Source organism: Podarcis raffonei, chromosome 6, assembly GCF_027172205.1.
Source record: "Podarcis raffonei isolate rPodRaf1 chromosome 6, rPodRaf1.pri, whole genome shotgun sequence".
Taxonomy (NCBI): Eukaryota; Metazoa; Chordata; class Lepidosauria; order Squamata; family Lacertidae; genus Podarcis; species Podarcis raffonei.
The window spans coordinates 52,559,134-52,573,256 of NC_070607.1; the positions used below are offsets into that span (position 1 = coordinate 52,559,134).

Sequence of the window (14,123 nt, forward strand, 5' to 3'; positions counted from 1 at the left end):
GTGCTTTTATACTTATTTTGAAGTTGAAAAAATCTTAATTTTAGTATCAGAAAACCACTCTCAAATCAAATACCACTCTAAACAGGAATTGAACATTATGTGAGCACTAAACTTGGTTTTTGCTTTCTCAGTTCCCTGGAACATGCAGCTGGTAGAATTTATTCATATTCCTTCAGTTCCCACCCATGAAAATAAGAAATAAAATGTCAAGAGGCTATTAGATACAAAGTATGGGGAAGAAAAATAAGGCAGGTTTATTCACACACATACTTCTGAAATACCCAAAGGCCCAGTTAGGGTTCCAGTGTACTTCTTGCCAATTTATAAAAATGCGGTAAGAGACAGTTCCTGTCTGTGATGACATACAAACTTGCCTTTTTAGTTTTATGCAAACTATGGATTTTAAAAAAAATGCCCCAGTCCTGAAGTTACTTGTGAATTTCTGTCCATCAAGTGTTTTCAACACTGAAAATAAAACATGCACTTTTACTGCTTCTACTGTAGCTGCTTCTACTCTAGATGATGACTTCCTATAATGTAAGGACAAGGTTAAAAGGGAGTACAATTCAAATAAGGACAGTGAAGAAGAAAAAGAACATAAAAGGGAATCATTAAAAAAAGAAAGCAAACATAAATCTTTCATCTTTAAAGTCTATACACTTTCCAAAATATACAAGTTACGATCTTTAAATGTAATTTAAACATTTTAACATCTATTAACTTATGTAACAGCATATGTCCCCATTGCTTCCTCCTACACAGCAACATCCAAAAACCGGGTATGTTTGAATTGTTGTCAATTGTTAATTGTGTGCTACAGAACTTGCAGCATTTCAGCCATTCTTGGCTGTTTGCAAGAGGTGGTAAGGCTGTTAATTATGCCAAGGTGGTGCAAATATATCACCAAACAACATTTCATTTCCTTTGTGATTCAGATTGTTTTTTTCCTTCAAGGGTAAAAAGTGCATAAACACTTCTTTGAACTGTGCAAAGATTTTACTCTATTACTAGCTAGTTTACCATATCCAGTTACTAATTTTTATGATAGCTTTATCCTCCAATCTTAAAAGTGCATTAATAAAAGAAAAAAAGCCAATGAAAGCAAAATCCACACCTGTACTTTGCTGTTCATTATTACATTTTTGGGATTTAGAGCAATTCCCTTTAAAACACCAGGAATGCAAATCCTTCCCCCCTCTATACTGTGCCAGACTCTGGAAACATAATTATTCACTTCCATTTGCCACAAACATTTGATGGTTTTCCTTCTGCAAATTGTAGTATTGATTTTAAGAATCTGCACATAAAACAATCTTTGTTGATCATTTTCAAGCTTACTAGAAGCACAGACGATGGTTGCTGTTATAAAAGCCACTCCCTTGGTCTCAAAAAAGGCTTGGTCATAGAAGAATTTCCCCTTGACATCTGTGCAGGGTTCTGTGTCAGTTCCTCTAAGAGATATTTTGTCCTCTGAAGCAAAAGAGATATGCCTTCTTTAGCATCTTCATTCAAACAACACTGTCCATCTGAAGTGCTGAGATTCATTTTATAAAGAGGACATAAAAAGCCATTACAATGCAGGATATTGCCACTGCTGCATGGAGTCTAGTACCAATCACTGCCGCTGGAAAACAAGAGAGACATTTACAAGTTGTAACAGTATAGAGCACACATTACTTCTTAGAATTTTTGTGAGAATTCAGCATAAGCACTAGATCATCTTTATTACCACATAAACTAAAGCAAGGGCATCAAACTCAACTATGCTGGAAATCCAAATTCCCCACCAAGTAATTGCCTAGTGACCATATTAGAAATGGTTAATAGGGGTGGGGAGAGATGCAAATTCTGTCTGAATTAAACAGTAAGAAGTTCTACCTCACTGAGTACTTGTTGCTTACCACTTACTAAGTTCTGTTCTACTAAAGTTAGTATTTTTTTTACAGCAGCTTTAACAATTTTGTTTGCTCTTAAGCAATTAAAAGAATGAAGCTGAGAACCAAGATTTATTATGCACTTGTCCTGTTGTAACCTAGAGATCCTAGGAACAAGTGGTTCCCCAAGTTCCTCAAAAAACCAGCTATCAAAACTCACCATAGAACCAATCAACAAACCCCCACTCTCTGAAGCGACCGATCGCATAAACAAGCCTGTTGTGATGCATCCCAACTCACAATGCAGACGCTTCCTAAGCTTAACTCCATTCTACCAACTGTCAGGAACATTTCCTTGAAGGTTTGTTTGTTCGTTTAACATTTTATGGCATGAAATAGGCAAAGAACGTCCTCCTCTCCTGGCAGTTTGTGAAGGCTGCCCAGACTTCCCCCCACCCATTTCGCCTTCCCTCCCGGTTGACCCCTGGGGTTGAGAGCAAGAGGATTACCTTTGTAGAATACCCCCCAGACGCCCCTCTTCTCCGAGAGCAGCCAGACTTTCAGCCGAGGCACCTTCCGGAAGTAGGCGCAGGTGCACACGAAGAGCAACCCGAACACCAGCAGCCCGTCCAGCGAATACACTGCAAGGGAGGAGAGAGAGAGAGGCCGTCTTGAGTCAGGGCCTCCCGGCTCTTGAGGGTGGCGGGCAGCGGGGGGGGGGTGTCTAGCGAAGAAGCCCCCAGGCCAGCCTCTGGTCCTCGCCCCGAGGGCGCCGCCCCGCTCTGGAAGGTGGGGGTGGCAGTTAGTCAGGGAGGAGGAACAAGGCGCAGGGTCACTTTGCGGGGCAGCCCCCGCTGAGGCAAACCCCCACCCCACCCGTCTCACCGTTAGCCATGACGGAAACCCGCAAGGCCCAGACCAGGTCTCGTCACCGCATCGCCCAGAATGAACGAACGGCCAGCGCGGCACCGGAACTTCCAGTGCCGCCAATAGAGCTCCGGCGATGGAGCGCTCTCTATGGTTCGCCTCTTCCTAGAAAGGTGGGTGCGCGTGTCGCGGCATCAAGGCAGCACTAGCAGAAGGACGGCTGGTCGATTTGTTTCGAGAGCGCCCTGGCTTGTCAGGGGCGCGTCTCGCGACCGGATTTCCTGCTATCTTTTGTTTTCGTGCTGTCTTTTGTTTGAAAAAAAAGTGCAGAAATCCGGAACTGTGTTGTTGAAGTGCTGTTTGGCAGCCACACACACAAAAAAGGGGACGGGAGTATTTTAAACTCGATCTTCTTGTGGGATGCGAACATGTGAATGGGGCGGGCTCACCTTTCTTCTAGCTATTTTTTCTTAATCGCCATGCAGATGATTCTGTAGTAGCAGAAAAATAAACTGCTCAATATTGTTATAATTTTCTCATAGCTAATGCGGGGAGCGACGCTTACAACAACCCTGCCATGTAGTCCAGTGCTACTTACCTCCATATTATAGACAGGAGTTACAGTGCATTATAATCGTTCCTCAGACAGGGACTTACACTGTACTTCCAAGAGCTGTCACCTAATCGAGCACTACTGATGAAATAATCTAACAGACTGCAATGCTGCTCAATATTCACATACAATTAAAGCAAAAACAAAAAATATATAAACCACTTACAATACAATACAAATCTTTATTATGGTCATAAGAGACCTCTGACTGTTAGGTCCAGTCACGGACGACTCTGGGGTTGCAGCACTCATCTTGCTTTATTGGCCGAGGGAGCCGGTGTACAGCTTCTGGGTCATGTGGCCAGCATGACTAAGCTGCTTCTGGTGAACCAGAGCAGCACCCGTAAACGTTGTTTACCTTCCCGCTGGAGCGGTGCCTATTTATCTACTTGCACTTTGACGTGCTTTCGAACTGCTAGGTCGGCAGGAGCAAGGACCGAGCAACGGGAGCTCACCCTGTCGCGGGGATTCAAACCACCGACCTGATCAGCAAGCCCTAGGCTCTGTGGTTTAGACCACAGTGCCACCCGCGTCATAGACCAGCATAAAAGGGTGGGATACTTAAAAAATATAAAACTAATTAAAAAAATTAAGCAGTGTGTAAGAATAATAAAAAGCAATTACTAATAAAAAACAAAATCAGGACACACACACAGTAATGTCTGGGTAGGCTTGCTGGAATACAAACATTTTCAGCAGGTGTCTAAAGCAATAAAGTGTGTCAGCTTAAATATCAATAGGGAGTTCCAAAGATTCAGAGCAATCTCAACCATCCAGTCAGCCCCATTCCCCAAATCCACTGCTTACTTGTATGAAGATACAGTGCATTCTTACCATTCTAAAAGAGGTCAATAGGGATCCACATCATTCCAAGATTGACTGGTTTTTTTAATGATGTTTTTAACTAGGCAAGGCTGCTTTCTTATCTTCATGGGGTAGCGTAAAGGGCTCAGAACATGTGAAACCTTTTCCTCATAGAAGTTCTATGGATAGGGCAAATACTAGTGGGACAAAGAAGAGAAGGGATAATGGACACAATAGAAATTATGCTTTCACTAGAGGGATGGGTACCGGTAATTGTGCATCTCCAATTTAAGCCATCTGGCCAAAACAGAAGGCTCATCTGGTAGGGAAATGGTAAGCAGACACCTCCCCCCGCCCCCGCCCCCGCCCCACAACACTAAAAATAGTGCTGTAGCAGTAGCATTCTAATCTCTAGTCACACTGCTATGCTACCACATGCACAAAACTACTAATGGAGTGTCCAGTCTTATCAATAAGAACTCAGAAGGAAGTCCCCTTGTGAATAAGGTTACAGCCTTACTGTGACTTTTGAGTGGGTGTGTATAGGAATGTGCTATAAAATAAAATATGTGGGTTATACAAGCTGCTTCCCCATCCTCTCTTTATTGAGAATTTTATTTGTTGAAAAGAAACTGGAAGCAGTTCCAGAATTCCAAAGATTCTGGATTCATTTAGGAATGGCAATTTTTCATACACTGGTACAGAATCACAAAATGCAGTGTAACAGAATGTAATCTTCATAAATGGCATGAACAAAAAATTCCTGCACTGGGGTCAGGTCCGTAGTGAGTTAATTGGTAGCCACCGTATGGGGGCAGCAGGTGGGCATTGGCAGCAGCACTGGTGAAGCTTCTAGAGATGCTATGGGCATGTCTGCCATGTTCCCACCAATTTTGTATTTTCTACTCATGTGTGCTCCCCTTTCTCAGCTGAGCTGTAGCAGTAATAGCAAATCATCAGACCCAGCAACGTAATAGGTGTTTAGGGTTGCTCTGTTAAGATGTTAGCCCAAACAACTTTATCTGATTTGTAATAATCTAAAGGGTACATAATTCAATAATCCATTTTCTGCTGAACCTTGTTGACACCCTAGGAAATGTTTCAGCGTTCCAGACTTGGAAAATGACATCCTCTGCTTAATCAGCTAAAGGTTCTTAAAGGAACAGGTCACATGACACCTGTCCCCCCCCCCTTTCTTTTTTACATCCAACAACACACCCAGGGATTAGTCTAAGGGCTTTAATAGGTTTTGTGAAGAGCCTGCTAAAAGAAGCAGGGCCCATCCACAATCACATTACCGTCTCCACTGCCAAGAAAATCAACAGGAGGACTTAGTTCACAGGTGTTTTTCTAGAAGAAAGTGAAGCCCAGTGCTAAACTGTTCTGGCACAGTAAGTACTTCAGAGACAAAGTTCCACAGCTTTAAAGGAAAGGAAAGTGAGGAGGGAAAAGCTTCCTCCAGTCAGTGCCATGGGGGCCTCCCAGTCAAAACGGGTGAGTAGCTTTCTTGTTGATGGTCTGATAAAGGGGATGAAGCCTGTGTCTGTCATATCCCTGACATCATGACGAGATCTTTTTGATCAGTCTGTCACATTCTGTTGCGTATACAGTCTTTGAACTAAGTCTATATGACAACAGAAGCATGGCAATACGGCAATCTATAAAGCAATCTCTTGAGAGGCAGAGGTGTTTCTGATGGCTGACAACTGTGGAATATTCATCTGCTGGGGGCTCTTGGAAGCTTAACCCTGAGCTTTTCTTAAGAAATACTATATGACCTTTTTATTTGGGCTTAATTGTTTCATCTTGACTGCTTCTAAACTGATGAGTGGATGGGCTTTGTGTAGTCTGAATGAATAATTAACTAAATAAATATAATAATTTAAATCTGAAATGAACAATATACTGTAAATTAGACCTCAGGGCTGGCCCAAGTCATTTTGCTTCCTGAAGTGAAGGACAAGATGCCATCCCTTCTATTCCATGAACAGCAGCCACCCAGCCTGGCCACTGAATCTTCCTTGACTACTGGGGATGGAACAGGCACCGTATGGACTACAGGGCAGTCTGTACTCCCTATAGCTGCACCATTTCACTATTCGAGCTTCATTAGGGGCTAAGTACTCCCCCCACAGGTGTCCTACAGTGTGGGAGCAAAGGCATTTTTTAAAAAAAATGTGAGCACCAACAAGGCTGCTTCTGCCTCAGAAGCAATTTCTCTTTATATTTCCTCTCCTCCTCTGTCTCCTGTATCTCCCTCTCATGAGTGCTGCACCCCATAGTCGCCTTTGACTGGACTTAACCATCCAGGGGTCCTTTACCTTTACCCTCCTCTAGCACTGAACCACACATTTCTCTTACATTTACTGACAAGCCAAGATAGGGAATAAACGTATTGCTCAATTGTTATGCTACTCACAGAAAGACTAAACCCTCCATTACATCTGGACTATGTAGATGATGTGGCATCTCACACACTGGAAAATGGTGCTGTCATATTTCTCAGAAGTGCAAAAGATGGGAACTGTTGTTCACCCACAGTGCAGATGGACATAGTATCATACACATGCTTTGTGTTAATCCTCTGGTGACCTCTCTTCAACACAGGGCTGTTATGGTGCAAAAAGTAATTGTGTCAGACCTGTCCTGTTACATACAGGTGAAGGAAACAGTTCTTGCCCCCGCAAAACAACCTCCTGCAGGGATAAACTCCTAGATTATACTTAATCCTGCTTCTATGTCTAGTCATCATTTTCACTCTTAAGTTGATCTACTGAACCTATCCCCTTTCCTCTCCACAGCCACCTAACCAAAATCCTAATTGAAAAGGATGAGGTAGATCTGCCAGAAAGGCTACTTTTAGAGATGGTTTGTTCACACTTCAGCTGAAGCAAGATGAAACTTTGTCCTTCTTAGGGCTTGCTCAAACTGTCGCTTAATGTGGGTAGTAAGTTTCCTGTACCTCCATGAATTCTCCACCATCCATAGGACTATCTCCGTATCACTTCCTTCCCACAAGTTCCCCTCCCTCAACCTGGATTTGCTCATAGGAATGCTCTGAAAATGAGAGAGTATGAAAAAATCCAGATCAAGGGAGGGGAACGTGTGGGAAGGATAACATCATATGGACAATGGAGAATTAATGAGGGCACATTATCCACATAAAGCAACAGTATGGATGAGCTTTTAATCAGCGCAGAGCAAAGCAACACTGATCAACATTTCAATAAAAGGGGAGAGATTGGGTCTAAAGGCAGAAGTAATACTGATGAAGCTGCATTTATGTTCCTGAACTTCATAGGCATGGAGATGATGGTTTTGAGGACAACTTTAAAGCAGCTGAGCTAGTTTTCCAGGGAAAGAGCCACATCAGGTGAAGGGGAGCAGCACATGCTATTCTTTCAGCATAACTGCTAAAACTTGGCATCTAAGAAATCCCTAACAGGAATGTTTGTCTTTTCCCTGAATGATGCATTCAATCTGCTGCTGCTGCAGTACATTCCTCTAGCAAATGTGTTGTTTGTCTTTGGAGATTTAAACCTGTAAGGATCAGGCAGGGCCAACCCTATGATTAGGTGGAGGGAAGCAGCTGTCTCAGGTAGTGAATGCAACTGCCCCACCCCCAATTGCTCCTGAACCCCCCCCCCAGCCATTTCTTCCATCCTCCTGAACTGACACTGGCAGTGGCCAGCAGTCTCACCTAGTTATCTCCCAGTGCAGAGCCTTGACCTAGCAAACAGGAAGAGAGGCAGCCAGCCCAGGCTACACACCCCAGTAGGCACTATGTATGTGAATGCATTTCTTGGCACACATGACTGATGCTGAGGCATCCTTTGTCTGAGCAGGCAGCAAATGGGTACCAGGCAGGGCAGTGACTGAACAGGCAGCAGCAAGGTTTTGGAGGACAGAGCATGCTCTGAGCTAGCCTGTTGCCCTCAGTTTCAATGGTGGACACTGCCTCACCACAAGTGTTGAAGTAAGATTTGACTGCCTGTCTGGTCAGCTTCTCTATGGTGGAATATGTGGTGGGGAGATTGTTTGTGTTATCATATCCTTTGCCTCAGGCAGCAAAATGTATTGGACGGGCCCAGGATACGTGTTAGGGATGTTCTGCTTTGCCCGCAGCTCCATATGATTAGGATGTAGAAGAAATAGAGGTTGGTTTTGTCTGACCTGCTGAAAGTCTATGTGCAGGTACATTAACAGAAGTACTCATTTGCTCCTCTGTAAGACCATGCAGGGGAAAAGTAATGAGGATGCCTGGGCAGAAGCTCAGAACGCTCTTGTATAATGCCCCCCCATGTGTTGTTAGTATCTTCTCAGTGTCCATTAAATGCCTGGGAACAGGCAGGGTAGGCCTGCTGGCATCTATGCCATTATAATAGTCTTGCATTGTTTACTTTGGATGAGGCGGCCACAAACCTGAGCCTGACAGATGACAGGCTAATCAGCAGTGGCTTAAAAGGGAAATCTCATCGGAGATGGAAAACCTAATCTTTCAAAGCTGCACAGAGAGACCGAGGGATCCATAATAGCTTCATCAGGTTGAGATGATCCTGTGTGAATGATCAGAGCAAAATAGAAGAGTTGGGCAAATTAATGTCATACAGAAAGTAACATGGGGTTAGGAAAATGCACAGGCAACAGACGTAAGGCAGCCTATTAGCACTGTGGATGACGGAAAAGCTTGATTTGCAAAGGAAGGAAGGTCTGTGAGCGGCAGGTGGGTATTCCAGAGCCAGAAGCGAACTGTAGTATCTGGACTCCTTTCCAATAGAAGGCAGGCAGGTGATTATGAGGGTTATTCTAATGATTTTGGGTTCAGCTAGAGGGTATGTTATAGTGACTGGCCCAAATATGCTTCATTTTATTCTGTCGGGCTCATTTCACCTGCTAATTTCACAGCACTTTAGTAACATTGGCAAAGAGCTTTATTTTTCACAGAGACTTTGGTATAAAACCTTCATGCATTGGCCAGTGAAAGAGCTGGAGATTGAGCACCAGGAACTGGAGTGTTTCAGCTGTTTGCCTCCACTTGTATATTTTTAAACAAACTGCAATATTATAAAATGTCATAAGCCTCCCATGATCTCCTTTCAAAGGAAACCAAACCAGGGTGAGCACTATACTCCCGGGACGCAAGTGTGGTGAAAGCAGAAGTGCAAGCATTTGTTGATCCATTGCTTTTTGAAATGCTGCCTTTTCTGTTCCAGGGTGAATACAGAACTCAGAAGAGCAGTCTGAACCCAGGTAAGAGTATTTCACAGCAGGCTGGGGGTACCTTCTTCAATCCAAGGGCTACATTCTTTTATGTGGGGAGTGCATGCCAGTGGTGGCTGTGGCCAAGGATAAAAGTGGGCAGTGAAGTGCATGTGGCGTTTACCTTTATGCATGGGTGGGGGCCAGCTGTCTGTCCTACAGTCCTAAGCAAAAAGCAGAGGGAGTAGTTATAAATATGGGGAGAAACTATGCAAGCATTACGACCTGGGGGGTGGGAAAATGGGGGTTGTGTTCCTCTTACTCACTGAATGTATTAATTGGCCATAGCAGCAAAAGTCTGTTGTATGATGCATAGAAGGATGGCGTCTATTCAGCCTGTGACTATTGGAACTTGCCCCAAGTACTCTTTTGGAGTCTAAAGGGTTTTTGCATATGATCAAAATAAGTGTGCCCCTTTATTTAGCTTCTTGTTAGCTCTGTGCTAGTGGGGGGGGGCTGCCTTGTTAGAGGTAGGGAATGCTGGGTGATTCTCTTCCAGGTCCTTGCCAGTACTGCGTGTGTTCATTCCGTTCTGTTCAGCTTTTCCATCACCTTGTGAAACCTTTTTAAAACCCACATAAAATTTCCTCTTTTAAATGTCATTCACATGGTCATTTTTTAATGGAGTTATAAACAGTTTATCAAGGTTTTCATGGTTAAATAATGGTATAAATGTGCCCCGGAGTGGTGAAAAAAGAGGTAGCAACCATAGATTTCAGGTACTGAAATGTTCAGTGGTGGAATTTGTGGTTTCGCCACATGGGGGTGCATTTGTATAATAATAATCTGTGTGGAAGACTTAACATAACAGAAGTCTTGGTGGACCATCTGTGACTGACCTGATGTGTCATTTGCATTACAATGCCAACCCTGTCTTAAAGGATCTCAGAAATGGAAGAGCAACCTAGCCCCACCCACGGACCAGAGAGGGAGCAGCTTCAGGGTGTTATGACGCTGGGGGTCAGACTCCCCCAACTTCAGTGGGTGAGGCCAGGGATTCAGAGGGGAAGAGAGAATGACTCTCTGTGGGGAGAGTGCTGTTGACATTAGGTCCTACTTTACACCAGTCTGGAACCCTTAAAGAAGAGGTTAAAAATACTTTCAACAAATTGATGCTGAACAGCTTTGTAGCCAATTTACAGTATGAAAGCAGAGAGGAAAATTTGTAATGAATTTTCTGAAGGCTTCAAAACTGTTGTCATGCCATTATGTTCCAGAAGGAGACAGCAGAAGCTTTGAGCATGGCACCTACCAGGCATCTGAAAGCCACAGGAGCCTCATTGAGCCTAAGAAACTGCCAAACCCAGTGAGGGAGTCCAAGCACCATCGCGAGTTGCACCGGGAACTGATTTTCACTCAAAGGAGGTGAGAGTGTCTTTAATCCAGGAATTGCAGTAGTTTAGGCACTAAAGCTTTGAACAGAGAACATACCATGCATTGGCCCCTGAGGTGTACCACAAAATGGTGCCTCCCTGGCCAGGGAAGAAAAGTTGAGTGAAGATCTGCATTGGGAACAAGGCGGCGAATCAAATCAATCTTACATGACCGTTGGCGTGAGAATCCAAGGCTGCCAGAGGGCAGGGGCTGCTCTGAATCATACCAGGGTGGTGTAGAACCTAGGAGATTCCAGAGGGTTGCCATATGTCCTCTTTTTCCAGGATGTGTCCTCTTTTTCATGGGTAGAGTTGTCATAGTTATAAGTAAAGGTAAAGGTACCTCTGACCGTTAGGTCCAGTTGTGGACGACTCTGAGGTTGCACGCTCATCTTGCTCTATAGGCCGAGAGAGCCGGCGTTTGTCCGCAGACAGCATCCAGGTCATGTGGCCAGCATGACTAAGGCACTTCTGGCAAACCAGAGCAGCGCACGGAAACGCCATTTACCTTCCCGCCAGAGCAGTACCTATTTATCTACTTGTACTTTGATGTGCTTTCGAACTTCTAGGTTGGCAGGAGCTGGGACCGAACAACGGGAGCTCACCCCGTCGTGGGGATTCGAACTGCCGACCTTCCGATTGGGAAGCCCTAGGCTCTGTGGTTTAGTAGCACAATCTCTGTTGGGTGTGGGCCCATGAGATATCTCTCAAAAGCACTTAAATCTAGCATCTAGTATGGCAACTCGGGGTATCCACTAAGCCAAATAAGAAAGGGATTTTTGCCCAATACACAGGAGAGAAACCACACTGGGACTCCCAATCGACTTGACTGGGCACTGGAGGAGGAGGGCTTGGAATATAACAGTCCAATTCTTACAGAGCCCATAAGTTAAGCATGTGCCCAAATATAATATTTTGTCAGGAGAACCCTGGGTTATCATGGAATCTGGTGAAAGTCAATGGGATGAAGGAGGGGGTGTAGAATAACAGGCATTGTGGAAGAGAAGAAAGGCTCATCAACTTCTGCTTTTGTGCTGTGTTGTCCTTTCTGTAGGGGGATCCTTCCAGAACACAAGCCCGAGCTTCAGAGAGTTCTAGAAGCCAGAAGAATCAAGCAGCTGAAGCAGCAGGAAGAAACCCAAAAGCCCTTGACAGATCTGGAAGAAGAGCTAAGAAAACGACAGCAGAAGCTTGACCAGGTCTTTACCATCCGTTCCCCAGTTAGTTTTTGTGGATGTATCACAACATCAAGTTTGTCTTATAACCTCCTTCATCCTACTGTGATCAGTCCATATTATTAATCCCTAACACACACCCAGCTCATCAAGGCTTATTTGTCTTCCTAGCAAAAACAGCATCTAATCACAAAGAATCCATTTTACCCCCATAGAGATACAATTCCCAGCACCCTTAAACTACAGTTCCCAGGATTATTAGGGGATGTAGTATCTACATTGTATAGAACCCTTCTCCCTTGTGGCAGCCTTCCCCTCAGGTGTGACCAGCATCTCCTCTCTCAGTTCCTTCTCCATCGTTCATCTTCAGAAGTAAAGATAGCCAGTTCTCCTTCCAGGCCCAAACACACACACACAATTTTGATATTACGCAGACCCTGTCCTCCAAGCACCTCTTCCCTTCTGGTAAGCAGATATTGCTGTGTTTTTACTGTTTCAAAAACATACCAAATCAGTTTTAATCAGAAGTGACAATGGGACACAAAGGTGGAGAGCAAGTATAGAACCCACTAAGGAAGAAAGGAAGTGTAAAACGTTTAAATATGCTGAACTGGCTGGTCTGACGAACAGGATAAGAAAAAATGAAGATAAGGAATACAAGGAGGAATGGACAATGTTTACTGAATATGTTAAGAACCAATATAAGCAAAAACATAGCTTAGCAGGTCTCCAGTAAATCCAGCAGAGTTGAAATAGAGTATTTAATAGATAACAAATTGGATGATTAAAAAGATGCGGATTAAGCGGAGTAGTAGAAAAGCAAAGGAACCAGGAAAAGGGTGGAAGGGAAGTCATATGGTGTGTGTGTGTGTGTGTACACACACACACACACACACACACACACACACACGTCGTAAGTGGGACAGGGGGAGGGGAGGGAGTTAAATATGCTGTTTTTGAAAATGCAAAAAATAAAATAAAAAAAAAGAAGTGACAATGGGACAAAAGCTGTGTATGTGTGTGTGTGCGTGTGTGTAAACCATGGGGAGCAATGCCTCCCTCAAGCATTTTCAGTCCTATCAAAATTGCTGCTAAATCCAGTGTCAATGAAGCTCAGGTGTGAGTGTACGACTTTCATTTAATCAAACAATAGGGGCGTTGGTTTTGCAATAGGCTGCAGCCTCAATGTTTGTGCAGAATTGTCTCTCTGGCTAGAACCAATGAAAAGATGTTGAACATTTCCCCTCCTTTACAGTATGAAAGGGAGCTGGTCTTGAAGGGCGAGCAAGATGGCCGGCCTGAGTTCATCCTCGTCAAAGAGAGCCTGAGGAAGATAAAGCTGTCTACAGAAACGGACATCAGGCAGACATGAGAGCCAGGAGACCGCAAGTGCAGTTTCTATCCGAATGGCTCCTTGATGGAAGATCACATGGAGGAATCCTAGGATGCACCACAGCCTCCCCTTGCTGGCCTGCAGAGCCCCTGCTCAGGTTAACCTCAGGCACTGGGCAGCAGGAGAAAGTCAGAAGCAAGGACTAGCCTCGTGGTGGCTTTGGGTGGAGGCTGGCTGTCATTCAGCCATGACAGTTAAGGAAACATGGAGATGAAAGGGCAGATTGGAATCTGCAGTGGAGGCGGTGACTTGGCATGGCTGCCTTTTTAGTTTTTTAGGGGGGGGAGGGTTGTTTGTAGTTTGTTTTGCTATTCAGTAATGCATCATTACAAAGAAAATACTCTTCTTCTTTTATTTTTTGCATTCCAAGCCTTACTAGGCTCCCACCTGATCCAGGCCTCTCTTTTCTCTTTGTAAAAAAGTTGATAATACTCTTACCTGATAGCTCCAGTGTCAAATTTTCTATGCTTAGATTGAGATATAACCCACCATTAAAGCTAACTTTGGCTTGGAGAAACATGAATGGTCTAGTGGGGAGATATATGTTTGCAGCTGTATTAGGATCATGGATCTATAATATACACCAGATAGTGTTTTCTGCTGTCCTCAATTTCCTACCTATAGAATTAAAGGAACGATTTCAAGTGTCTCACAGGTCACCATCCAGGAGAAAAGCATTAAGGATGGTGAGATACTCAAGTAGAGGCACAAATAACAGGCGGATGAACTTGGGATGGTTTGAGATGGTGGGAAAGGGTTGGGAAG

The 14,123-nt window shown here is 44.1% G+C and overlaps 2 protein-coding genes across 4 annotated transcripts; one reads left to right on the forward strand and one right to left on the reverse strand.

The window, feature by feature from the left end:
• Window positions 1–229: 229 nt before the first annotated feature.
• TMEM167B (transmembrane protein 167B) lies at window positions 230–2,868 on the reverse strand. The gene is made up of 3 exons (XM_053392884.1): window positions 2,760–2,868; window positions 2,384–2,515; window positions 230–1,624 (listed from the first exon to the last, which is right to left on the reverse strand). Exons 1-3 carry the CDS (start codon window positions 2,767–2,769, stop codon window positions 1,542–1,544), a joined length of 225 nt encoding a protein of 74 aa, XP_053248859.1. The 5' UTR covers window positions 2,770–2,868; the 3' UTR covers window positions 230–1,541.
• Window positions 2,768–13,875, forward strand: LOC128415966 (protein FAM107B-like). 3 transcript variants are annotated; one of them, XM_053392880.1, is made up of 6 exons: window positions 3,892–4,236; window positions 4,268–5,652; window positions 9,372–9,408; window positions 10,635–10,782; window positions 11,845–11,989; window positions 13,221–13,875. In XM_053392880.1, the coding sequence occupies exons 2-6, from the start codon at window positions 5,629–5,631 to the stop codon at window positions 13,335–13,337; spliced, it is 471 nt and encodes a 156-aa protein (XP_053248855.1). In that variant the 5' UTR covers window positions 3,892–4,236; window positions 4,268–5,628; the 3' UTR covers window positions 13,338–13,875. The 3 variants fall into 3 exon arrangements, with proteins under 3 accessions (XP_053248853.1, XP_053248855.1, XP_053248854.1); XM_053392878.1 differs by lacking the exons at window positions 3,892–4,236; window positions 4,268–5,652 and adding an exon at window positions 2,768–2,914; XM_053392879.1 differs by having other exon boundaries at window positions 3,892–5,652.
• The last annotated feature ends 248 nt before the right edge of the window (window positions 13,876–14,123 follow it).

Coding starts and splice junctions, on each gene's coding strand:
- TMEM167B (XM_053392884.1), bottom strand. Junction 1,625..2,383: donor CTGGGGGGTATTCTACAAAG/GTAATCCTCTTG, acceptor CTTGTTTTCCAG/CGGCAGTGATTGGTACTAGA.
- LOC128415966 (XM_053392878.1), top strand. CDS start 2,768: ATGACGGAAACCCGCAAGGCCCAGACCAGGTCTCGTCACCGCATCGCC. Junction 9,409..10,634: donor GAAGAGCAGTCTGAACCCAG/GTAAGAGTATTT, acceptor ATTATGTTCCAG/AAGGAGACAGCAGAAGCTTT. Junction 10,783..11,844: donor CTGATTTTCACTCAAAGGAG/GTGAGAGTGTCT, acceptor TCCTTTCTGTAG/GGGGATCCTTCCAGAACACA.